Source organism: Acanthopagrus latus, chromosome 16 (assembly GCF_904848185.1).
Source record: "Acanthopagrus latus isolate v.2019 chromosome 16, fAcaLat1.1, whole genome shotgun sequence".
In the NCBI taxonomy this organism is placed as follows: domain Eukaryota; kingdom Metazoa; phylum Chordata; class Actinopteri; order Spariformes; family Sparidae; genus Acanthopagrus; species Acanthopagrus latus.
Window position 1 is genome coordinate 15634368 of NC_051054.1, and position 24742 is coordinate 15659109.

The 24742-nt window shown below is 43.0% G+C and overlaps 2 protein-coding genes across 5 annotated transcripts; both read left to right on the forward strand.

Moving 5' to 3' along the window:
- The first annotated feature begins 2078 nt into the window (after positions 1 to 2078).
- On the forward strand, positions 2079 to 20403 carry cep170b (centrosomal protein 170B). 4 transcript variants are annotated; one of them, XM_037125385.1, is made up of 19 exons: positions 2079 to 2320; positions 3060 to 3197; positions 5172 to 5261; positions 6110 to 6188; positions 6880 to 6938; positions 7888 to 8041; positions 10612 to 10737; positions 11503 to 11997; positions 12080 to 12993; positions 13151 to 13309; positions 13931 to 14069; positions 14189 to 15826; positions 16620 to 16872; positions 17022 to 17154; positions 17439 to 17573; positions 17672 to 17760; positions 18100 to 18193; positions 18282 to 18333; positions 18436 to 20403. In XM_037125385.1, the coding sequence occupies exons 2-19, from the start codon at positions 3093 to 3095 to the stop codon at positions 18636 to 18638; spliced, it is 4917 nt and encodes a 1638-aa protein (XP_036981280.1). In that variant the 5' UTR covers positions 2079 to 2320; positions 3060 to 3092; the 3' UTR covers positions 18639 to 20403. The 4 variants fall into 4 exon arrangements, with proteins under 4 accessions (XP_036981280.1, XP_036981282.1, XP_036981281.1 ...); XM_037125387.1 differs by having other exon boundaries at positions 13151 to 13270; XM_037125386.1 differs by having other exon boundaries at positions 10621 to 10737.
- A 126-nt stretch (positions 20404 to 20529) lies between these two features.
- On the forward strand, positions 20530 to 24711 carry LOC119034421 (5'-3' exonuclease PLD4). The gene is made up of 11 exons (XM_037125389.1): positions 20530 to 20610; positions 20705 to 20775; positions 20878 to 21038; positions 21717 to 21900; positions 21994 to 22114; positions 22209 to 22336; positions 22424 to 22624; positions 23097 to 23236; positions 23332 to 23497; positions 23597 to 23693; positions 23833 to 24711. Exons 2-11 carry the CDS (start codon positions 20725 to 20727, stop codon positions 24033 to 24035), a joined length of 1452 nt encoding a protein of 483 aa, XP_036981284.1. The 5' UTR covers positions 20530 to 20610; positions 20705 to 20724; the 3' UTR covers positions 24036 to 24711.
- The last annotated feature ends 31 nt before the right edge of the window (positions 24712 to 24742 follow it).

A 24742-nucleotide genomic window follows, 5' to 3' on the forward strand; every position in this document is an offset into this window, starting at 1 on the left:
CTTTTCTGTCTATCTGGGTGAATGGCGTGCTTGAGCTTTGCCGCTGGTGTGTTTGTGCAGTCCTCCATGGTGGAGGAGAGTTTGAGTGGCTCAGATCTGTTTGGATTCAGTCTCCATACTGTCTATCCATAGTTTTGATCATCCTGAGTGTTTACTATGTCTGTTCTGTACACAACACCTGTACAGTCCATCCCGGGAGGCAGATTTTTTTTGTTGTTGGGGGGGATAAAAGTGCCTTGACTTTACCTCTCTATTTCTGAAATAAACTGTATATCCCTTTCTTTTTAGTGGGATACATAAATATTCATTGTTTACATTCTTTTACGTATAGTAAGAAATAAAAAACGTCGTAGAGATGCTTTTCCTTGTGTACTGACTGCAGGTACCAGTGCTTGAAAGTAACTAAGTGCATTTACTCAAGTACTGTCTAAAGTACAATTCCATGCATTTATATACCCACTAATTCTTTGTACTCCACTAAATTTATTTCATATTTTATAACTTGATAATAGGCAAAAGTTACTTTGCTGATTCACACATTTACGTTGTTGTATAAACCCCAGGTTTTCCAGCTGAAGCATTAAAGTGATGTCCTTATGAATGCATCAATAATTATAAATCAATAATAATAAGTTCTTTTTGGATATCTTGTGAATTTGCTCGCCAACATTCTGAAGTAACCCTGTGACACGAATCCAAGCGTTGAATACCAACATGGTAGGTTGAGGCTACAGCGCCATCTAGCGGGTGTTCGGCTCATGTGTCTCTTGTATCAATTTTCCATATCCACACGAAACCACCAGCTGTTTAGTTTGATTAGAGTTGAGAGCGTATGATTAGATGGTACTGCCAAGCCGAATTTAACTACAAGTGTGATATTATATGGGAATATAATTACTGCTGTCTCATGCGCTGCAGACAGTACACACTTTATAACGACAGTAAATCAATATCATTATTTGGGTGTGTAGTCACAGGCACTTCTAACGCTATTTTAGCCCGTCGACGATTGTACAAATAATTAATTAGTAAATTATTGATGAATAATTGATTTCTGTGTGATTATTGTCTCTCTGCACAGTCCGCCGGACGGTACCAACGTGAGCACAGATCAACGCTGTCCTGCCACTCCGTGAATCCGGGCGAAGATCGTCTACAAAGACGATGAATCACTAGATGGATTAGAAGTTCAATTATCACGCTGCTTGCAATTGAATTATTGCCACTTTGCCATTTAAAGCTGCCCTCTTGACCCTTAAATATCTATGTCAAATATACATATATAACACATGTATAATGTGTCGCCATTAATCATATCTCTATTACTCCTATTAACTCTCTCCCTTTGACATAATCTGCCATATGAGTACAGTTCTTATTAAGTACATCTTGCCTACTACTCAGTATATCAGTGTGGCTAGATTATCGGTCAAATTCCACTGCAAAGTAGTTAAAATTAGCTCTGCTTCGACTTATTCCAACGTTGAAATTATGCGTACACGTTAACGCATCAAGGGGGGGGGATGATGTTTATAAAATAACTGTGAAAAGGTCCTTTCTGCGTTGTGATTATTTATATGCAGTATTTTATTCTCGTATGTACAGATTGTGTTGAAAAGACTATGTTATTTTACTTAAGCAATTAAAAACTGAATAAAATACAGTAACAATGTATTAACGAGAATTATTTTGTATAATTCATTGGTTAATTACTGGGATATTTATTTTGGTTAGAGTATTGCTATTTTTCTATAAATTAAAGGTCAATGATATGTTTGCTCATTCCATTGCTTTCTATGCACATGAAACGCCCAAAAACAAAAATAAAAATAGCATAAAGAAATAAACAAAAACAGAAAAAACATTTTGAAATATAGTTCAATTGTCAATACGCTATAATGTATACGATAAGTCATACTCATACGAAACAACAGAAACATTCGATTACATATTTTGGTGTGTTATCTTCTTGTTCGTTTGTTTTTCTTCCACCTTGAGTTTTTCCGCACCCGGGACTCAAACAGAGTGGGAGCTCTTACCTCGCTCCTCCCATCGGTTCAAACCCGTAAAGCGTCTGACGGGACTTGTCGGGCTACGTCACCGTGTCGGCAGGAGCAGAGGCGGTGGAGTGCCGGAGAGTTTCGCCCTGACTATCCGGTTGTCATTCCCTGAGGAAGAAGAAGAAGAGGGTGTGTTCCGAAATTTACCTGTCCAGTGTTACCTGGCCTTGTCGTCGTGCATGTCGCCCGTCGAATTTCAGCTGCTTTAGGACGTGAAAACACTGGCTTCACTTCGGAGTAAAACGGAGAAGGCATTAAAGGTACGTCCTTGTTGGGAGCGAATGGTTGGGGGGGAAAAAGCTGGTTTCGGTCCCACCGGAGGCTCATGACATCAGTTAACCAGCGCCACTGTCACCGACAGACTCAAAACAGTCCGCGGTGTAACTTGAAACAACATTAGCGCTGCCATTACGAAACAGTAAATAGGTTTAAATGAAATATATGAGCAGCACTTCTGTCTGATAGTAGCCAAGGTTACAGGAAGTAACGTTAACAACACGAGATATGGAAGTTTAATGGAACCAAACGTTACTCACAGGCGCCGCTTTGGAACAGGTTTCCCAGCATGTGTCATGAAGGGACACTTAAAAAAGGCTTATATCTGCTTTATCTTATATTCAATGAGGAGCTCTGCGTTCATGAGCTGTGTTGGCATGCTTAATATCTTCCATTGACTCATAGAAACCTGCCAGACGTACGAACATGTGTCAGGGTGGTTATTAAATTGCAATATTTCAGTGCAGTGGTAACACAGCCGTCCTGTAATTGTTCGTAAAAACAGGTCTGACCTAGGTGAGATGATGACTTCCCCTCACTAAGCTCCACACCAAAGCATGCTTTCATAACACAAGCTTTTTTGGGACACTATTGTTCAGAGGCACCGGTATTGAATTTTGATCAACCATTCAGGTGTCCTGAAATGTAGCTGAAATGCCTCCTGCTCATCTTTTCTTCTTCTTTTTTTTTTTTGTTCTTTTTGTTGTTTTTGTCTCCTCCAAGGATGCTAAGAAGATCTTGACTCGTGGCCCCAACATGAGTGTGACATCATGGTTCCTGGTCAGCAGCTCTGGCACACGCCACCGGTTGCCAAGGGAGATGATCTTTGTTGGCCGGGATGATTGCGAGTTAATGCTGCAGGTGTGTGACCTTGTGTGTTTAAGAGCAAGACCGGCAGAGAACGCGTGAGCGCTTGCTTTACGCGTCACATGAATCTTCTTCACCTTAATGTGCCAAAAATGCTCACACGACAGGGCAGCCTGTCACATGAATACGTGAAACAGCAGTGGGAGGCTCGTTGCATGCCTTTGTGTGTTTGTGTGTGTGTGTGTGTGTGTAACCTGGTGACGTTGCCACATTCACACAAAGTTGCCCCTGACAGCCTTTCAAACAATGACTTAAAACGTAGCTACAGCATTCCACTGTGTTGTTTTTCCACTCGGCGCATGTCATAAACACAATTTCTTTGTGGTCTTTCTATGATACTCTCCCTCCCATTTTCTCCTCACTCTGTATTTAGTCCATTTAAAGAGGAATGTTGCCTCAGAAACAGTTGTTTATACTTTACTCAGTCAGTGTGTTACACTCTCGAAAACCGTGCCAACCACAGAAGTTGGTTGGATTGAAAGTTGCTCTTGTCCATATTTAGGCGTTGCCGGATCAAGGAAAAAACCTCAGCTTCTCCCAGCCTGAGATGATGCAGACTTTTCTATTGCTCTGCTTAAGTGCTCAAGACAACTTCCCGAATTGGCACGTTGCTGGTTTTGGCTCCATGTAGTCGTTAACCCTTTAATCTTTCGTTTTTCTGTTCATAGTGCAGTGCATTTTTTTCTCCCTTCAAACCACAGTCTAATTTCTGAAACATGAGAATCCTGTTAGGCATGAAAGGCAGAGATTGAGTAGCATAGCTGAGGGCTGCAACTTAAATGTTTGGACTCTTCCTTGACAACTGTTGTCTGATCAATGGCTGTAATTGGACCAAATGCATCCTGTAATAACAGTGAGTGCATGATGTCTAGTTCAGCTGGGTTGTTATCGCCACTGCTAACATTTTCTCTGAGGTAAAAGGGGACAATGTATTCGCAACGTGATGCGCAGTTAACCTAATCAAGTAGGTAAACTGCTCGGTAAACTTGTACTTACACACACAGTGCAGTATTTACAAGAAGTTATTCGGAAGTCCACTGAGTAAATAGGCCCAAACACAGACAGTCGAAGCTATTCGTCCCAGTTAGGAGGTGATGTGGAAGAGTTTATGTCAAGCCCTAGAGGACGGTGATAATTAGGAGTTTGGCAGTCACTTTCAGTCTGCATGATTTTTGTGATCAGGAGGCCCAGAGTGTCTAATGAGCAGAGAAGAAAGGGCGAGTCAGTCTGAATCACTTTTGTGAGTACAATTTGTACTCAATTGACGAAAACATATTGGAAGTAAGCACATTTTTCTTCTGGTGACTGGCAGGTAGGCGATGTGTACAAGGACTTACTCAAGCCATGCACGCAGAGTTTAATAGATGAGAACTATTAGGGTCATATTTATGGCTTGTTTGTTGTGAAAGCACTGGAAGGTCTGTCTGACTCTGCTCAAATGTTCACTTTTTATCCACATGTCATAATCTAGGATCAATACTTTAAGGGCTCCGACAAATGATTATTTTCATGTCAGTTAATCTGCTGATCATTTTCTCAATTCCTTGATTAATTTGTTGTTTTTCATCTATAACATGTCCTGAAATGGAGAAACATCCTTATGGCTTCCTCAGTTTACTGTCTTAGAGAAATAAAGATGTATATTACAAAATATTCCTAGTAATGAAACTTGATCAGAGAATTAGGACTTTTTTTTCTGAAAAATTACTCAAACTGATTGATTAGCAAAAAAAGATTGCAGATTAATTTAATAGTTGCCAATTATTCGATTGGGGTTAGTTCATAGAGTTTCCCTGAACCCAGGGTAAATGTCCTCTGATGTTTGTCTGACCAAGGGACCACAGCCAAAAAATATTCACTTTGCAATGACGAAAGAATATAAAATTAGTAAATTCCCACATTTGCTTGAAAAAAATGACTTGCATTCAACGTGCAGTTCTAACAGCTTCTGCTTTGTTTTTGGCGCAGTCTCGCAGTGTGGACAAACAGCACGCTGTGATCAACTACGACACCAACACAGACGAGCACATGGTGAAGGATCTGGGCAGCTTGAATGGGGTGAGTGGGTCCATCTCTAGTGTCGGGCTACCTGACTCGGCCCACAGCAATAAAGCCAGCCACTGACTGACTGGGAATTGTTGTGGAGACTGAAGTCCTCAGGGAGCCCAGAACACAAAATACCTCTCTGTTTGCCAGAGACGGGGACGGTTGGTAGAACAGTGGTAATCTGGAGACTTTTCCCGCTGGCCTGGTCACCCCTTTTTTTTCTTCCTATTCTTTCTATTTCTCCCACCCTCCTTTCACTGCTCTGTTGCCACTTCATTGCACCATTATCCCAATGAAATCCAGAGTTGAGCAGTGGGAGAAAACCATTCATTGTTCTCAGAGACTGTTTCTTTGGGCCATGGTAGCTGCAGCCAAACTAATCAGAGCAGAACGGTAACTGAAATCCAACATGGCTCCTTTTTTTTTCTCCCACCAATTATATTTATTTAGTCTGTATAGTAGAAGCCCTGCTCCTCTGCACATTTCCAGCAGTATTTTTCTTTACGTTTAGTGATCTGATGATAAACTCTGGAACATTGGTCTCACTTACTGTTGGTTTAGGCAGGAGGTAGACAAGTCGATCAACAAACTAAGCAGCATGGCGTGCATATACCTCCACCTGGCCATTAAGCATTCCACAAAAGCCAAGACGGACATTGCATAACAACATAATCTCATCAGAGTTTTAATTTGCCGATGGATTAACTTTCAATGGGAAAAGTACCAATTGCAAAGCACCTTACAGCATCTGGGTGCATGCCATGAGGAATTAGAGAGCCTGTCACCTGTGAGTCAACCCATTTGCACCATTAATTACCTGTGATTTGATGTTATTTTTCTTTTTTCTCTTTGTATTGCAGACATTTGTGAATGATCTAAGAATCCCAGACCAGACCTACATCACCCTCAAGCTCTCTGACGTCATTCGCTTTGGATATGATATCCTTTTTTTTTTTTTTTTTTTTAAATCTTAGTTATATATTTGGCTTAACTTTGGTTGTGAGAGTCATGTAATGCAGGCTTACCTCAGTTGGAACAGTTTAAGTTGGTGAACAGTGAAACAAATTTTTTTTTCTTTCCCCCCCCCCGTGGTCTTTGGCTCCATAGGCATGTTAATCCCCTCTGGTTTTTCAGTCAGGGGTTTTAGATTATGGTCAACAGAAAATCACATGCACCCTTTGACCCCCAGAACAGAAATCTCATGAATGGTGAAACTTACTTAAGATAACAGTGGGGGAGAAAGCTGTCTAGAGTACAGAGACATTTGGGAATGTTTGTTACCAGTAAGTGGCATGTGATTTTTGCACATTTGAGTGAGTGAGTCGCTGAAGATATGAGCTTGTTTGAATTGCAACAGGTCTCTGCTGCTTATCTGTTTTCCTCCCTTGTGCAAAAAGTAGAAGAAGGTACTTTTGACCTCCTTAGAAGAGAGTACTAACTGTACATTTACCATTCAGGTAGAAATTTGTATTCCATGTTTGTCCTTTATCTCTCTGTGCCAGCAAACATCTGGAGATGTGTCCCTAAGCCAGACACTGAACTATGATTATAAATAAGTACTGTGTATAAGAGATATAAAATTGTGTTACAAAACAGAAGGAATGTGTGTGTACTTTAACTCCTCCTGCAAATGCTCATGTATATATTCTGGAGAAAAGTCAACACAAGGTCCCAGAGGAGGCTCTTAAAGTAAGTAATACTGACAGAGTGTGCTTCTTTCAGGCTAGGGCGAAATACTTGCAGTGGATCCTTGTCTGTAATGCTAAAACAACCGCACTTTTCTATTATTGTTATATAGCTTAATCGGCTAATAATAATTTTTAGGTATCGCTTCGCTCATGAAATGTCAGAAATTATAGCGAGTGCTCATTGCCAGTTACTTGAGATTGTCATCATGATTGCTAACTTTCTTTTAAATATTTTAATTTCGACAAAAGTTCAAAGAGGACGAAGGCTTTAGTTTAACAAGGAACAAACGGGAGAAAGCACTATAATGACAATTATTTTATTTTTCTTCTTAAAGCAACAATTGATTAATAGTTTTCATATGTTAAAATCATGTGTTGACTTTTTAACTATGTACTAAGTTAAACTACAGGAAACAATTTGAGGCTTAAGATGTGATATAACACGTGTGACCTTAACTGGTTTGGATCCCATGCCAACAGTTGTCACAAATCATTATGAGCTCTGTTCTTTGAAACCCATTGGATAACCAGAGTGTTGAAACAGGTCTTATTTACTGCCCTAGCACAGGATCTTAAAGCATTGATGCTTTGCTGTTGTCCCCTTTGTCACCTTAATAACCACAGTGCTACTGCTAGACCAATTGATAGATGCCCCAAAATGTTGCATAGTGTTGAAAGGCCCATTCCATACCATCAATATGGTTTAGTCACCTTAATACACGTTTAATGAGGGCATAGAAGTGTAAAGTATAATTGCTGAAAAAAAGGATTATGAGAAATTGTTACTTTGAAGTATTTCATGTGTTTTGTAAAGAGTATTCATTCTAAACAGCAGATGTCCCCGTCTGATATTCTTCCTTAGACTATGTATGTCTGTGGGTAGTTGTATCTGTGCTGATTGTTGACCTAAGGCTTCTCACATCCTGCTTCCCTCCTGTCTCTTTGTGTAGCATGAGAAGTACACAAGCCAGTTGCAGCTTACTATCAAAGCCCTGGAGGCCAAGGCGAAGGAAAAACAGCAGCAGCTCCTGAGCCCAGATAAGAGCAAAGTCTCCAATGTGAAAGTGCAGGACAGGGCTGATCGAAGGGCCCACTCACTCACAGGTAAACAACTGTCCCCACACACACTCCGTCAGAGCAGACATTAGCAGGAAGGCAGCAGCTTTTATGATAACTGAAGCAGGTCAAGAGGAACTGTTCTAGCTGAAGTGGATTTGAATATGTTTGTGCACACACACGAGGAAGAGGAAGTCTTTCCTGTCACCATGTGCTGTCTGGCTTTGAAGATCACTTGATAAAGTGCTTGTGGCTTCTTTTATCGAGAGCTTCCCTGCTGTGAGATTAGGGTGCCATGTGAGAGGCTGAGGCTCAAATCCTATGGTGACAGTAAAGAAATAGAGATTGACATCCTGGAGTTGGCAGAATAAGTATACATAAGTAAGAGTGAGCCAGACGAGCTGAGGGATGAAGAGTTAAGGACACACAGTTTTATCTCTGTCAGCCACGCCTGACTGCCGACAAGAGGCGCTGCCAAACACGCCAAAGATTGTTTAGCACGTGTCGTGGAAGAATTAGAAAGGTATCAAGGCTTTTTTTTTGGTGCCAAGTTGGCACTTCTGTTCATGTGGCTCGTGGTGGATTTATTGCTGCTTATATTTCCAGTGGCTCTCATGCCCTCTCAACCATAAGCTGTACTGAATAAGTCCTGTTGTACAGTACAGGCAGCAGTGGAACAGTCAGAGAATTGTTAGTTCAAGAGAAGCTCTTTGTGAATGAAGCTCATTCAAACTGACAAAAACCTATTCCAGCTGTTGTTGATTTAGCAATTTCTGTGCTTTCTGCTCCATAATCGCCCCTGTGAGCTTAGAAGAAAAACTACAACTGGTGCTTAAAATAGGACCTCTCCAGCACTGGGCTCATGAGTGTCTCACAAATAAGTCATTCAACTGCAGCACTTTGAAAAAAATGGAAATAAGTCTCTGACTTGCAAGGGACTGTGCTTGTATCACCTGCAGCTATATGCTAACCACAGCAGATCATGGAAACCTGTGACTGCACACAACTGTTTGTTGCACGTGCATGCTGAGGCCATGTGTACTGCCTGCAGTGTGACAGCCGTGCCCTGTGTTGCCGTGACCCAGTCCACCAGCAAGATAACTGAACCAGCCTCCATGGTCTCACTAAATGTGCAACCACAAGAAGATAAGGACTGTGTTTCATAGTATGTTACAGAAAAGAAAGCTGCACTTGTGCTACACAGACGTCTACTTCTGTTGTCTTCACAGAGGAGATGAGCCTAAATGTTGTCTTCATGCAAATTGATTCTCTGTAGCTGAATTTGTGTGACTGGAGGCCTTGATGCAGTGTTTTTTTGTTGTTGTTGTTTACCCAGAATTGGATGTTTCATATTGGTTTTGGTGTGGTTTTGTTAATCCCCCTAATCGTGTACAATTGTGTCACTTGTAGAGTGCTGAGAAAGCTGTGTATATCTCTTTCTGTGTGCTCTTGCTTGTTTTTCCCTGCAGCTGCACAGGATATGGAGTGTGTCCAATCCTCCAGCTGTCTACAGGGCAGGACACTCCAGTTGTACAGTGTGTGACTCAGACAGACCTACTTTACTCGAGCAGGACTAGAGGTTATTTAGTATGTTCTAAAGTGGCACGAAATGGATCGTTCACAAGTTCCCTGATGTTGTACACATCGGCACTGCATGACTGGGTCTTTAGTTAAGACCCGAAAGAATTTACTAGCCAACCGACCAACAAAATTGGTTCTAATTTTCTGAATCTATTAGTAGAATCTAGGAATCTAAACTTTTCTTGAGGCCACATATTCAAGACTGCTCTCAGTCCACTTTAGTGGGGACTCTTGCCCATGTTTTCTTTAGCTAAAAGGAGAGCACTGGGTAAGAGGAAAGGAATTAGTAACATGTCCCTCTGTTTCTCACGTCACTGTGTTGATGTCTTATTGTGTGTGTCCAAGGCAACAGCGATGAAGTGCTGTTGATGCTTGGGATTGTGAAGCCTTCACATTAAGAGAGATCCAGAGAGCTCGTTTAGCCCATATATCAGTCCAACGAGCGGCATCTAGATTATCTGATTAGTGTCATATAGGCTGGATGGCATCTGAGGACTGACTGGCAAATCAGCGGCTAAACACCAGTTCAGTAACAGCTCAAGGAAATAACCATCATTGCACCTGTACAGAGGGCAGTGTGTGAACAATGAGTAGACGAAGCCTCACTTTACATGCAGTTCCTATATGCTATGTTACATAGTTTTTTATCTTTTGTAGATTAGGATTAACTTTGTCCTGATTCACACGAGTAGGATTATGTTTGGGTGGCTTGTGTGATGCAGTTTGGCCCACACTATTCTCTCTCTGTCATGGGAATGTGTTGAAATTGTATAAAGCCCAAAGGCCATGGGTATTGAAACACTATGTCTTTATGAGTTCCAGTGTATCGCAACATTTTTGTTGTTGCAAGACTAAACCCAGACACAACATTGTGTTATCATGTGACTAACACAAATGTATCGCCTAATAAATACCTCAGTTATTTGTCTGGGTCTTTCTTCTTTCCTGCTGTCCATCTCTGTGCCTGAGTGTATCCATGTACTTAATGGTATGTGTTTGTCTGTGTCTGTGCTTGTCTTTGTGCGTATGTCTGTTAGCTACCACAGATTCTCCAATATCCAAGCCTACTCCTCTCTATGGCCAACCGTCCTGGTGGGGGGAGGATGAGGACCTTGCCAACAAAAAGCGGAACAGAGGTGGAAAATCGCCAGAGGGGTCTCCAGGTCAGAGAATGTGTCTTAGATTCTAACTAAGCAACAGACTTTATTATGGTGTTTGTGCAAAATTTATTTTTGTGCTGCTATTCTACTAGATCCTCCCACGTCTGTGAATTAGACCCTAATTTGTAATGGCATGTTTTTCTATGCCACTGCTATCCGATGCCCTTTGTGGGTCACTGAGAGATGGATGGAGTCAACCCCAAGGCAGGTCTCTGGCTGCCAGTTGTGGACTGTTAGCCAGGCCAAAGCATGCCAAGCCAGTGGGCAATGCCTGTCTGCCTCGTGATGGATTATGACCCTCAAAGCTGTTGTAGGGGGGAGGAGGGGTGATTGTTTGCCTCATGTTGCCCAGGCTGAAACAGATTATTCCCGCTCAGCTACCCTCCGCTGGACTCTGAGCTCCTAAAGTGATATTTGGCCACATCCAACTGGCACCCAAAGACCAACTGGTGAATTTGTTTTCTCAGTGTAACAGCTGGAAACTTTGTGGGATTTTGTTGCTCCCAGTTTCAGGATTGTGCTATTGATTCTGCAATCATCTCTAGGGCTGCAACTAATTATTATTTTTTGTCATTGATTAGTCTGCAGATTATTTTCATGATGAATCAATTAAACTATTGAATTTCAAGAAGTACTTACTTAGTCACAATATCCTAGTCTTCAAATTAAGCAATTAATCATTAATAATTGAAAGACACGTAGCAAGAATTCATGATGACTTTACAACTGTGTGTTTACTGTCTCCTCCCCACTCTACAATTCTAACAGAGCCTGCCAAAGATGTGTCCAGATATGAGGTCAATGGTTCTCTGTCTGATAGTCACGTCAAGTCAATCTTCTCCTACCGCCGGGAGCCCAGCTACTTTGAGATACCGACAAAAGAATCCCCACCACGACCTGACAAGAGGGCCGAGTCACAGGTTCAAGAAGTTCCCACCAAGGACACTCCAGATCCCTCTCAGTCTGTCCCCTCTACCCCCACACCTCCTGCAGTCCAAAGCCACGCCTCCTTCACCATCGAATTCGATGAATGCACGCCAGGTAAAATGAAAATCAAGGACCACGTGACCAAGTTTTCTTTCCGCCAGCAGCGCAAGCAACTTTCCGCAGAGGTGGTCACTGCACCCAGTGAGGTGATGTCTGCTGAAAGCAAAGTTGCAGATTGGCTGGTCCAAAGCAATGCTAGCATGATGAGGAGGAGGTCACATGCTGAAGACTTGTATAGCACAAACAGTGATCCATCACTTCTAAAGACCACCAGAGGTGAGTCATGCATGAAAAGGCTGTTTATGTGTGGTTGGTGTAATGTGCTAGCTTGCAAGCTAACTTGTTGCTCCATCATCAGGAAACCACCGTGAAGATGGTACCCACAGTGATTCAGGGGATCCTTCAATCAGCGTAAATGATTTCCTCCAATCAGAACCGCAGATTGGACCCCTCAGAGCCTCCCCACCTCAACGCTTTGCCTCCCCTGACTCTGAGGAACCCTTGTCCTCCTCTCCACCAGAGCCCCAGTCCTTACCCAATCTTAGCAAGGCTGAGCCTCAACAGGCCTTTGTCATTGAATTCTTTGACAATAACCCGATAAGAAAGAAGCGTTCCCAGTCCTTCACCAATAACACATCCCCACCTGAGCCCTCAGCCTTAAAGGTCCAGCTGGAGAAGGCAAGGAAGAGCTCAAGCCCGAATGGTGAAAGACAAGTCCCATCTCCAGCCTCCACCACACCCCCAACCCAACGATACACCATCCCCCTGAAGGGCCCTGCTTCCACAGGCCCCCAAAGAGCTGGCTCTCTGCGAAGGGAGAAGACAGAGGACCGGATTAGCACCAACTATTCCTCTCGCTCCACATCATCTGTGTCTGTACGGCCCTTTAGCAGTGTAGGCCGGAGATCCAAACTCGCCCAGGAATTTACTGCTGAATTCCTCAGACAAGCCAAGCAGTCCTCCTCTGCCAGCTGGGAGAAAAACACATCGAGCCCTGCTACAGCAGCGAAAACGGAGACAGTGGTAACGTCACAGACAAGTCCTCCTCCATCTAATGCTTCCTACCAGCCACAGACTTCTTCTCCTATCCACCAGCCTGTTCCCCTCAATGCCCCTGTGATGCCCCTGGTCTCTCAGAGTGCAGAGGTGAACAGTGCCCGTGTTGGCCCCAAAAATGAAGAGGAGGATAGTCTGAGCGATGCAGGAACTTACACCATTGAAACAGATGTCCCAGATAAAGAGCTAGAAGATGCACGAAGCAAGATTGACCAGGCAAGGCTTTTTTCTCCATTTAATAAACACAAATGGCTAAAAATAGTAACATCTTGTGTGGAGGAAGTAAGTGGGCTCAGTATGAGCCACGGGCGTTGGCAGTCCCACCTTTCTCCATTCCTGCACTTATCTACTTGCACTGCTTTGTTCCTGACAGGTGTTTGGCGTTTTTGAGAGCCCAGAGCAAACCAACCAGAGCGAAGCAGAAACATCGTCAGCGTTTAGGCCTGGTGTTGTTCAGAGCAGGGATCAGCATAGGCAGAATAGCTGTGGGGAGGTGAGGCCAGCTCCAGAACAGGGACAGAGTCTGGTAAAGGTAAACCTTCCTGCTCTGGGTGCGATCAGAATAATAATTTTTTCGTAATTTAATCAATGTGGTGGGGCAGTAACCATGAAAGTAAAAATGCAAAAATCAGGGGCATAGCTGTCTTAATTTGTTTTCTGCGGGTTTCTTTTTTCTTTTTTTGGTGAATCTTTCAAAATATTTTGATTTGCTGCATCTTTCCTCACAGGTTCTGGGTTCCTCATTGTTTTGGTTTTTCTTCCTAACCAAATATAAGTAAAAAGATCGATGTTTTTGCAAAAAATGTACTAAAAAATCAATCATGAAACTAAAGCCTGACTGATATATTGTAATCGGCATATGCATTGTTGGATATGCACCGATAAGAAAACGTTTATACGATAATTGCAAAAAAGAAGGATGTGTATTGGCTGCTATTGGCTGTATTGTCTAAATTTTAAAGTTTCTAATGTCAGTATCATCCCCAAAAAATCTAGTATCAGTCAGACTTTACTTCAAACAGATTGATGTGTTGTATCTTCTGTTTGTTATTCATTTTAATGGTGTGCCCAACTAAAGAAATCAAAAAATGAGGATCTGCTCTCTTCTCTCTCTTTTAAAGATAATAAATAAGTTGTATGTTGTCTCATGCAGGTTCAGCCAGCAGGTCCCGTGATACAAGGTGCTCCTAAGTGGATGTCTTGCTGGGCCAGCTTGGCAGACAGCTACACAGAATCTGGCCCTTCGTCTGGCCTCTTTGACATTCCTCCCCAGATGGCGCTGTCGGGAGGGGGTAAGCCACCTGACGAGACACGATTCTATTTGAAATGATAATGAGACGCCCTGATGAATATGAATGATATTCGGTTTAAGCATGTGTGGTTAATATGCATTAAAACTGTTTCACTTCAGCACGAGGCACCATCATCCATAAGGCCACGCTCAGCCGACACCCCGACACCGTTGACTCGGATGGTTCAAGAACTCGCCGTGTTCTGCCACAGCTACCACTGGGGGAGAAGAGTGACATCTCAACTCCCAGCATTCATGTTCATTATGACCTGCATTCAACGTTTGATGTAGAAGGCAAGAGCTCAGTGGCCCCCGGCTCTCAGGATGGCCTTGACAGGTTGTCAGTGCAGGATGATGTAGAGCCCGACAGCCTTAGTGACGCCAGCAAGTCAGATGATGGTTCCGTCAGAGAGCAAAGGAGGCAACCGCTGTCAGACACAGAAGAGATGAAGAAAAATGAGGACAAAGTCAGACTCCCAGACAAGCCTACATCCTTTTACATTGGGTCAGAGGAGGCTGCATCCAAATCTGAACGTGAATGTTCAAAACCCAGTACTCCTAAAAGTGAACGAAAACATGCAGGCAAAACTTTCTCAACAGCCACCCTGACTAAACCAAGAAGCAACCAAGATTCTGGAAAAATCAGGTCTAGTATGTCAGCTCCTTTCCTGGGCCAGGGGACACAGAGTCCAGAGTCCAGAGAGGGCAGAGTATCCCCATTAATCAGACAAGAGAGCTTCACCAAGGAGCGTCCTAGCAACGCCAGATTGCCCAACATCACTAGCCAGCCTGTTCAGAGAGAGACAGACCCTGAATCAGGGTCCTGCAATCAGGACACCCACTCTTTTCTCAAAGAGACGGAAGATGTTCTTGCTGTCCTGGAGGCCAAACTCCAAGCGGGGCAATCAGGTCCAACACCTTCTCCCATAGCGGACTCTCTTTCTGGGGAGTCTGATGTGGACACCTCCAGCACAGTCAGCCAACAGAGCAGCAAGACCAGGCAAAATACAGGGACTAAAAAGCCCTATGTTAGTGGCCTCCAGAGGGAGTATTCTTCAGCGAGTGTAGCCAGTCAGGACTCAGTTCAACTGTCCAGTGTATCAGAAAAGCGGCGCTCTCAGAGGGCAGACAGCAATAATAAGACCGAGTCCCTCAGGAGGCCAGTTGGACTGAGACGTAGTGTCGGGAAATGTGGTTCCACGGACCTAAGTGATGACCCTCAGAGTTTACCGTACTCTGATCAAGAGTCCAACAACCACCAAACCCTCAAAAAATATACAGTGCCCCTTCAGAAGGACGACGGCAAGACCACCCGAATATCGCAGGCCTTGAGTCGAGCAAATAGCTTGTCTGCCCCAAGACCCACCAGAGCATCCATGCTGCGCCGGGCTCGTTTAGGAGAAGCTTCGGACAATGAGGGCACGGAGACGGATAGGCTGGCCCAGGAGGCAGGTAATGCCCCAGCTAAGCAGCCTCAGGAACCCAAGAAACTCTCCAGATTGGATATGCTGGCGATGCCTCGTAAGCGGACAAGCTCGTTCAACACACCCAGCGACACAGAGGCCTCCTCTGCCCCACAGCTGACAGGCAGGAGCACAGGATTCTCCAATCGCAGCACCGAGTCTGGTGGCAGCTCAGTTCGAAGGGCCTCTGCACCGGGGCCCAAGCCAGTAGAAAGGCCGCAGAAAGCAGCGCTCAACAGGACAACTGTCACTCGTGGACGTTCGAGCAGTGCCAAATACGCTGGCAGCACAGCGAGTGAGTATGATACATACACTCATAAATACTTGTTTCATTGAGTGTAAACATATATTTTACTGGTTACTCCAGTAAATTGGAAAAAAAGTGACTTTGTGTCTGGATTGGACGCATTACAACCAACCACAGTGGTGAATTGGTTTGATACATTTATAGTTTTCATACTGTTTGTTTCAGGAAATAACAACTGGGATCTGTACTGTCATACAAGTGTCATTTGGGAATCTGTAAGTGGGGAAAATGCCAACAGCCACTAAAACAGCACTGCTGTTACAGTAAATGCCAACAGCCACTAAAACAGCACTGCTGTTACAGTGGCTGTTGGCATTTTCCCCTCTGTGTGGTATTTTGGTGCTCAGATAAAAAAGGATGTACACAAGAGATGAGTTAAGGCTACAAAAAGTCCTTCATCTGCAAAAAAGTTTGCAGTTTGTGATCATTAATGGGATTCTGTGGCTTTGATGAAGATTTTAATACTAACCATGTGCTCTGCTATACAATGTAGTCTTCTCTATATGGACATTGGTACTCAGCTGTGGAAGTCATGTCTCATTTCAGTGTGTAAAATATTTTGAATCTCAAAAATGAAAACCTTTGTTGCCAAGTTTTACTGTAGAAATGAGCTCTTCCACAGCAATTTTTCTGTCTCTGGTTCTGGGAAGGATTGTGGTGACAGCATCTAAAGTACTTGGTGGTGTTTTTTTTCCCCTCCTGGCATCTTTTCTTTTCTCCTGTTGTTTACCGTCTTCTCCATCCTCACCCTCTGTAACTCAAACCAATTCACGCTGCCAAGGCTCGAGAAGACGTCAGAAAGGCTCTGACTATACCTCTACCTCAGATGAGGAGTACGACTCAAACCAGAGCACTCCTAAACACAAACGCTCCCAACCTTCCTCAGCTTCCAACAACCCACGTGATCAGCCTCGCTCTCGGCCTCAGCCGGTGGTCGCCCTGCGTCCTAAATCCCGCAACAGAGAGTCTGAGGATGAGAACCAAGGTGGAGAGGCTGTGCACAGTTGGACCAACCACAGTGCTGAGATTGCACGGTAAGGAATAGCACGAACTGAGTTTTTTCCTTGTGTAATATGATTTCTTAAACTTAAACTGATGTCCCTTGGAGCTAATACAAGGTTAAATTAGTGATGGCAATTTGGTTGCTTAGCCATCTTTCTGACATGTGTTCCCTCCCTGTTAGATTGAGTCAAGACCTTGCTAAAGACCTGGCTATCCTGGCCCGAGAGATCCATGATGTGGCAGGTGATGGTGATCCACAAAACCCTGGAGTGGAGAGCGGTACACCCATCTCCACTGTGACTGCTCATGAACAGGTACATCAAACATTACCATGTAATGATGTTGCCCTTGGTAACGACACCCTTTAAAGAGGAAGTATCTCTAAGTGCTTTTATTGCAGTTTGCTGTACAGCACAGTGATCTATTTTGGTCATCCAGATCTGCAATGTATACATGTAACATATTGCTCTTTTTAAAAGTTAAAGTAGTTGCTTGTGGTTGGTATAATCGTCTTAACATCATCCTTGGAGAACTACCTGTCTCTCTGTCTGTTATAAACCTTAACTCTTATTTCTCTGACTGTCTGATTGTGTTGCAGCTGGTTCATCATATTCCAGAGGCTGGATTAAACTACCAGAGAATCCCACCAATTACCACATCTGCAAAGGAGCTAGACCAGAGCTGGAGCGACCATGACCAGACCTCAAGGCAAAGAGCTCGGAGCAAAGACGAGGTCTGATGCGGCTTCACATCATTTTTAAAGCCCCTGTTTCTGTCATGTCAGCACTGAGGGATCTGGATATGATAAAATGATTTGTATTTCATCATCAGGTCGTTGTGGACAGTCTGATGCTGAATCCTGTGTCTCAGGTCATCATGGCCATCAGAGAAAACACTGAGCAGCTCGCTGACAAAATAAAGTAAGATGTGGAGAAAACACACAGCAAGCATAGACAAACATCCTTTGTTCTCAAGCTTAATCTGGTTTGATGGAAAACTTTATTGATCCTGTCTGACCACCAGATGGCACTGAGCCTGTAATCCTATTAATATACTGTGAGTGAGTCCGCACACAGATGTATAGTCTAACCGACAATATTGGACTGAGATGACGTCTTCACAATAGATTAGATGCAGATAAAATTCTTAATGTTTCAAAGTTCACATTGTGAGATGTAGCCACAGTTTGCTCTTCTTTCCAACTTTTATATAAAATAGAAACAAAAAGATAATGAAAAAGAAAAACATCATGTACACAGGGTGCTGTTCCAGGACAGGGTGGATATCTGGCAAGAAATCGAGGCCAAAGTTAATTCTGACAATGATGTTCCCAACGTCAAAACCTCCAACAAGGTGGGTGACTTAGTTTTGTCATTTTGTCAAGTTCAGTTAATGCCAATTGGTGCCAATTATTGTTTGAGCATGTAAATATGTATTTTAGGAAATATCGTCCATCTTGAAAGAACTCAGGAGAGTTCAACGACAACTTGAGGGTGAGTGAGCCTGAACTTTTATCAACAAAATACAAATCATTAATAATTTTCATAAGGCTTGAATAATCATCTAAACCTACAATTTCCTTTATTCCCCACCAGTCATTAACACAGTCATGGAGCCCAGTGGGCAGCCTGAATCATCCAGGGCCTCATCTGGAGCTCGGCCCTCCAAAACTCCCTCCTCCCGAGACTTTAGAACGGTCCACTCTGCCTCCAAGCGTGGCGGCGGCCTGAGGCCCAGCGAGGGTGTCAGGAGAGCTGCGGTGACACCAGATGATCTCAGAGAGGGATATTTGGTGTGAGACGTGACACTCAAATTCAGCTCTAACCCCACAAACCCAGGTGTCGCACCATTGTGCACACAATGAAACCAAGAAGGGGGAAGTGATATTAAGTACTGTACAACTATACTCTGATCACTACAACACCTACACAGTGAAGCCTGCACTAAATGCCCTTTAAACACTCTCAGTGGGAGCTCTACACATGAGATGACGATGATTTACAGAGGTACTAAAATACTTAAATAAATGCACCTCTGACAGGCTTCATAATATCTATACTTGATTCATTGCGACATCTTTATTTGCCAATGATACGACCAACATTGCTGATTTTAAAAGCTCATTGTAATTATTTGCCTGGGCAGAACCATCTCAGGGAAATCCACTAATATATATCGTGTGTATGTTAAGCAGTTTTGAAATTTAGGAAATCTTTGTGAATTAGTTTTGGGTAGAATGAGCTGAACACCTTGCAGATGTTCATGCACTGTTTACTGTGTATCCTCAGTGAGCCCCTTGCGTTTCCTTATTTTGTGGACCAGATTTATGTAAGAATGTAAAAAGTATCTATAAGTGCTCTGTTGTGAGACATGACTTTGGGAGATTTAGTAGGCTCAAGTGCCAGACAGATTAATGTTTTACTACACAGTTGCTACCAGTCCATTTCTTTTGTATTTATCTGGTAACATTTCCCAGTGGAGCAACTCTGTCCAGGCCCTCCTTAGTAGATGGACAGTGGGTGCACATTGTGTCCAAGTGGAGATGGAAATCCTTCAGGAATGTGTGTCCGAACAGTAGGAGGGACTCCAAGTTTAGTCACCTGGCAACCACACACTCAAGTGGCTGTAAAACAGGAGCTTTCAAGCTTTCCTCTGTATCTTCTGGAAGTGCGTTTTTATTTATTACAGTTAGAGGCTTGAAACTTGTGTCCATGTCTGACCAGCACAGTCAGCTGCAAGGTTTTGGCCAGAGACAATCATAAATCGACTGACAGTTTGTACTTAGCTCGCACACCAAACCTTTATATGCTTAATATCTATCAGAGCACTGTGTAAGATTTGATATTTAAGTCTTTTGAATCACAAGCTCACTTCCGATATTCACATGACGGAAGAAGAAATGTAATTTTAGTATTTAAGTTTTCAGAGTCTGTGGTGTGAAACTCTAAATCTGATTGTTAGTTTGTGGCATTCTGCCGTTCTGTGTGTAAATATCTAAAGATATCTGTATGTCCTACAAAAAAATTACCTCTGTCTTGTCTTTTGCACTAATGTAGTATGACATTATCCCCCTTGACCCGATAATGCTGCAAATTGAAAGCCTCTCCTCTACTGCGAACATTTGATGCTGTCGTTGGTTGAAGCAGGAGAGAAGGTGACTCAGTACACCAGCAGGTTTCCCTCCCTTCCCAGTCCACATTGGACATGTGATTGTAATTGGGAAGTACCTTCAAGTGCCACAGAGCTGTGTGGGATGATGTTCCAGTGGTTGTTTACAAACCGCTCAAAGTGTTGCTGCTATTCTTCTAACATGGGATAGTTATTTCCCTGTTGCTTTATTTCATTTTAAGTCCAAGCTTCAGCAGATTTGGGAGCTGAAATGTAACTCTTGTCAAATGTGTGTCCGTTTTTTTTTTTTTTTGATATTCAACTTGTGTTTCCCCTCCTTTCACTCAGAATGATTTGGATGTAATTGGACTGTCTTGTTAGTTGGTATTTATGTTCTGTTTTTTGTGTAATTTCTTAGCTGATGATTTTTGAAATAAAGTTACTTGATTAGCAAAGTTGTTTTGTGTTGTTCTGTTTTTATTCACTCATGCACTTTTTACAAGAATAATCCTGAGCATGTTTCAAAACCAGAAATGAAAATAAAAACAGGAAGTGTGGGTGAGTTATATTCAATAGCACAGTTATCACTTCAGTTCTGTTTCGGGGGAAAGCCAGAAGGAAGCAAGTGTTCTGAGAGCTAAAAGTATCTTCAGCTGCTTCATGTGAGTTGCTTTTGCTTTCCATACTTTAAAAGGCAGACTTCTTTTGCGATTTAATCTGTAAAAATTCTGAGTTTGGCTGCTTTCACTTTAATAGGAGGAGCAGTCGAAGGGAAAATGACCTCTATTTACAGAAGCCTTCATGACAGTTATGTGTCAAACAAAGCGGTGAGACTTAATCGCATATTTGCCAAGTTATTCACTGTTATTTAGCGTGACTCATCGTTCTTGTTCTCTGCCTTGTTATTCAACCAAACTCCTTGCTTTCAGAGAAAGACCAGCTGTCTGACATTAGCTGTGGTTTTGGGCTGCCTGACGGTCCTGGGGATCCTGCTGGCCATCGCCGTGCTCGAAAGACCACCGCCCCCCCAAGATCATGGTACACTTCCAGGGGAAGCCTGCGGGAGTGACTTCTCTACGGACCAGTGCAGGTAATGATCTCGCTGTCTGGAGACACTGGTGTGCCTGTTAAAGCCACCTAGGGACAGACATGCTGGAAAGGTTTATCAGCCATTATGATGTAATAAAACTGAGCAGCTTGATGATGTAATTGTTGAAAATAAGTTGCATAAGTAAGCAACATGTTTTTTACCTAAAAATAACAGTTTCAAAATCACTTTGATGGTATAGTGTCTTGTAACAGGGTGAATGGTGTCTCCGTCTCAGCCACTCTTTCCCCTATCACGTGTTTCTGCACTATGTAACTTCAGTGAGAGCGTATGATCACAGTTACATGTATGTTTACTTCAAGATTCAAAGTTTTCGACACATAATGTTATGATGTAATGAGTTTTGTCTGTAGCTAGCACCAACATCATGTCTGATAAATAGTTCCAGGTGTGGGATTTTTATTTACAACAGTGGAGCAGCACTCACAATAATGTTTGAAAGAAAGAATAAGAACATAATTTGCCTCCATGCTTGTGCATATAGGCTTACATTATAGATATTTTAGATAACAAATACATAATGGTTAAATAGGCCAATATAGCAATATTGGACATGACTGTGACTAACTGACTATGAGTCCCACTCCACTCTAAGTAATAACTTTCTCTAGCTCAGTTTGCAGAGAATTCTGTTAGCACATGTCTTTGTATATCTCTTAGTATGGTCCTGGTGGAGAGCATCCCTCAGCAGATGAAATATAAAGCCAACGTAACATTTGGGCTCCCCCTGGAGAAAGCCTGGAAAGATCTTCTCTCCATGGCTACGCACCAAGTGGATGTGTCCTCTTTCTACTGGACTTTAACTGGGGACGACATCAACATCAACTCCACCTCAGACATACCTGTGAGTTATCAACTGAAATAATAAGAAGCATGAATAATGCTGTTGTATTTGTGAGGAGAAAAAAAAGGGCCTTTAAAGCTTTGTCCTCGGCAGGGTCGGGACATCCTGAGAGCACTTGAAGAGCTGCCTTCCAGGAACGTATCTGTCCGACTGGTGACCAGTATTCCCAGCGTTAGAACAAACTCAACAGATTTAGAGAACCTGAAACAGAAAGGTGACTCCCACACATACAGTTCTACATACTCACCGCAGTGTGTTTTGATTCGCATTGCTACCTTCCTTCATCTGATCCCCCACTCTGCCTGAAGGAGTTCATGTGAGGAAGGTGAACTTTGGGCGTTTGACGAGGGGCGTCCTCCACAGCAAGTTCTGGATTGTTGACAGGAAACACGTGTTTATCGGGAGTGCCAACATGGACTGGAGGGCTCTTACACAGGTATCACCAGACCACATCTATGGTTAAAGACGCTTATTTGTAAACATTGAAACTTTATACAGTTTTATGGTTCTCTTCCGCCTGTAGGTGAAGGAACTGGGAGTGGTTGTGTACAACTGCTCCAGCCTGGCAAAGGACCTGCACAAGATTTTCCAGTCCTACTGGGAGATGGGGCAGTCCAACAGCTCCCTGCCACAGCCCTGGCCTGCAGAGTACGACACTGACATCAACCAACATCACCCCCTGCTGGTGAAAACCAATAACGTCTCCAGCAGGCTTTACCTCACAGTGAGTTCTTACAGTTTTAGTTCCTTTTTACAGCAAAAGGGGCTGCTGACCCTGTTTCCAGGGAAGTTTGTGTGTTATAATTTTAGCCAGGACAACCTCCAAACTTCAAACTGTTAAGCTCTGGAAGCAGAGTCATTTATTAAACCAAGTCTCAAGCAAGCCCCAAGTCTTTTCTTTTTTTGGACATCAATCAAAAACACATATAATGCATGTAATGTTGACGCTGACATTGTTGAATATTTTCAGTATTTAAACTGATAACATAAACTGAGCACAGACGAGCCATTTGATTCATAATGAGTCTTTAAATTCCAAGTCTCGCTCCAGTCTAAAGTCATTCATTTTTTCTGTTGAGTCAAGTTGCAAGCCATCAAAACAGTGACCCAAGTCCACTGTCCTCTGTGTGCAAGTCAGGTTTTTTCCATCAAATGTCTTTGTGGTATTATCATTCTGTATTTGTGCTTCACTGCAGGGTTCTCCACCATCATTCTGCCCTCCATCGAGGACTCAGGACCTGGAGGCCATTCTCTCCAGCATCTCAGAGGCCCAACACTACGTTGATGTGGCCGTCATGGAGTACTTCCCCACCACACGCTTTGAATATCCTCGAAGGTGAACCGACCCACACAAACAGAAACCAGTTGTTTTCACAAATCTGTTTGCCAATTTTTGCTGCATTTCTTCACTTTGGATTGTTTATTCAACAGATACTGGCCAGTCATTGATGATGCCATCAGGACGGCTGCGTTCGAGAGGCACGTGAGGATCCGGATGCTGATCAGCTGTGGGCAGGACTCGGATCCAGCCATGCTGCCCTTCCTTCAGTCTCTAGCTGCAATGAACAGTCCTGACCGGGGAATCAGCATCCAGATAGTAAGAGGGATTAAACATTACATAAACAAACCTGCCAGATACATGTATCTTCACCTCTAAATGTTCTGTCTTTTGGTTCTCACATTATTCTCTTTTTAGAAATTGTACATCGTGCCTGTGGGAAACCACTCTGATATTCCATATTCCAGAATCAACCACAGTAAATACATGGTGACTGATAAAGTAGCCTACGTTGGTGAGTATCTGCAGGATTATTATTTCCATTTATTACTGAGTTTAAACCTCCTTTAATTGTTGTGCATGCACAGCCTGGCCGGCAGTTTCCTGCATGTGAACTGGTTAATTATTGACCAGTTGACCTTGTTGTTCCTCAGGTACTTCTAACTGGTCAGGGGACTACTTTACGACCACAGCTGGAGTGGGTCTGGTGATCTCCCAGCGTGCCCCTCACTCTGTGTGGAAGACGGAAGCCCTGCAGAGCCAACTCAAGGAGGTCTTCGACAGGGACTGGCAATCGGAGTTCGCTGTGCACCTGGATGAGCTGGGGCACCACCAGGACTGTAATCTATCAAGATGACAGAGACCTTTTTATTTAGGTAGCACATAAATGTATTTTATTACCAACAGCTCATATTCAAGTTCAAGTTTATCGCTGTTGCTATGTTATGTGTTAAAATCAGCTTTTCGAGGATGAAGCAGACATTTTTATAAAAATGAAACCCTGCAACCAAAAGTTTGAAGTAAACATGCTGTCTCATCCTCATTTGCTTTACTATATAATGTTATGCACCTATACATACAAATGTTTTTACAGAATGTAATGGGTGTTTATTGCTGAACTAACTGTTGAATTCATGGTACTGGATATACTGTATAATCATGCTGAATATATGTTATCATCCATGAGATTTTCTAAAAACAGTAAATAATATAGCATAGTCAATTATTTGTCATAATGTAAGCAAGGTGGGCCGAGTGATACTTTGGAGGGAAGGAAGTCAGTGTAGCTAATTTGGGATCCTTGCACCATTTGGCATCTTAACAGTAAAATACAACTGGTGTTTGATTTTTGCCCATGGCCCACCATTATTTTTCAGCTCTTTTGCAGCTGCAGCCACATCCATATCTATGTCCGTTATCACTGTCACGTCGGATGGTTATTTCAAGTCTCAGTCCTTCTCAGTAGATGTTTGTCATTTTTGAGTTAGCTGTCAAAATCACTGGAAAGGATCAATAAAGTATTTCCTGCTGCACAACTGTCTGAGCAGATCTCCTTATGGTGTT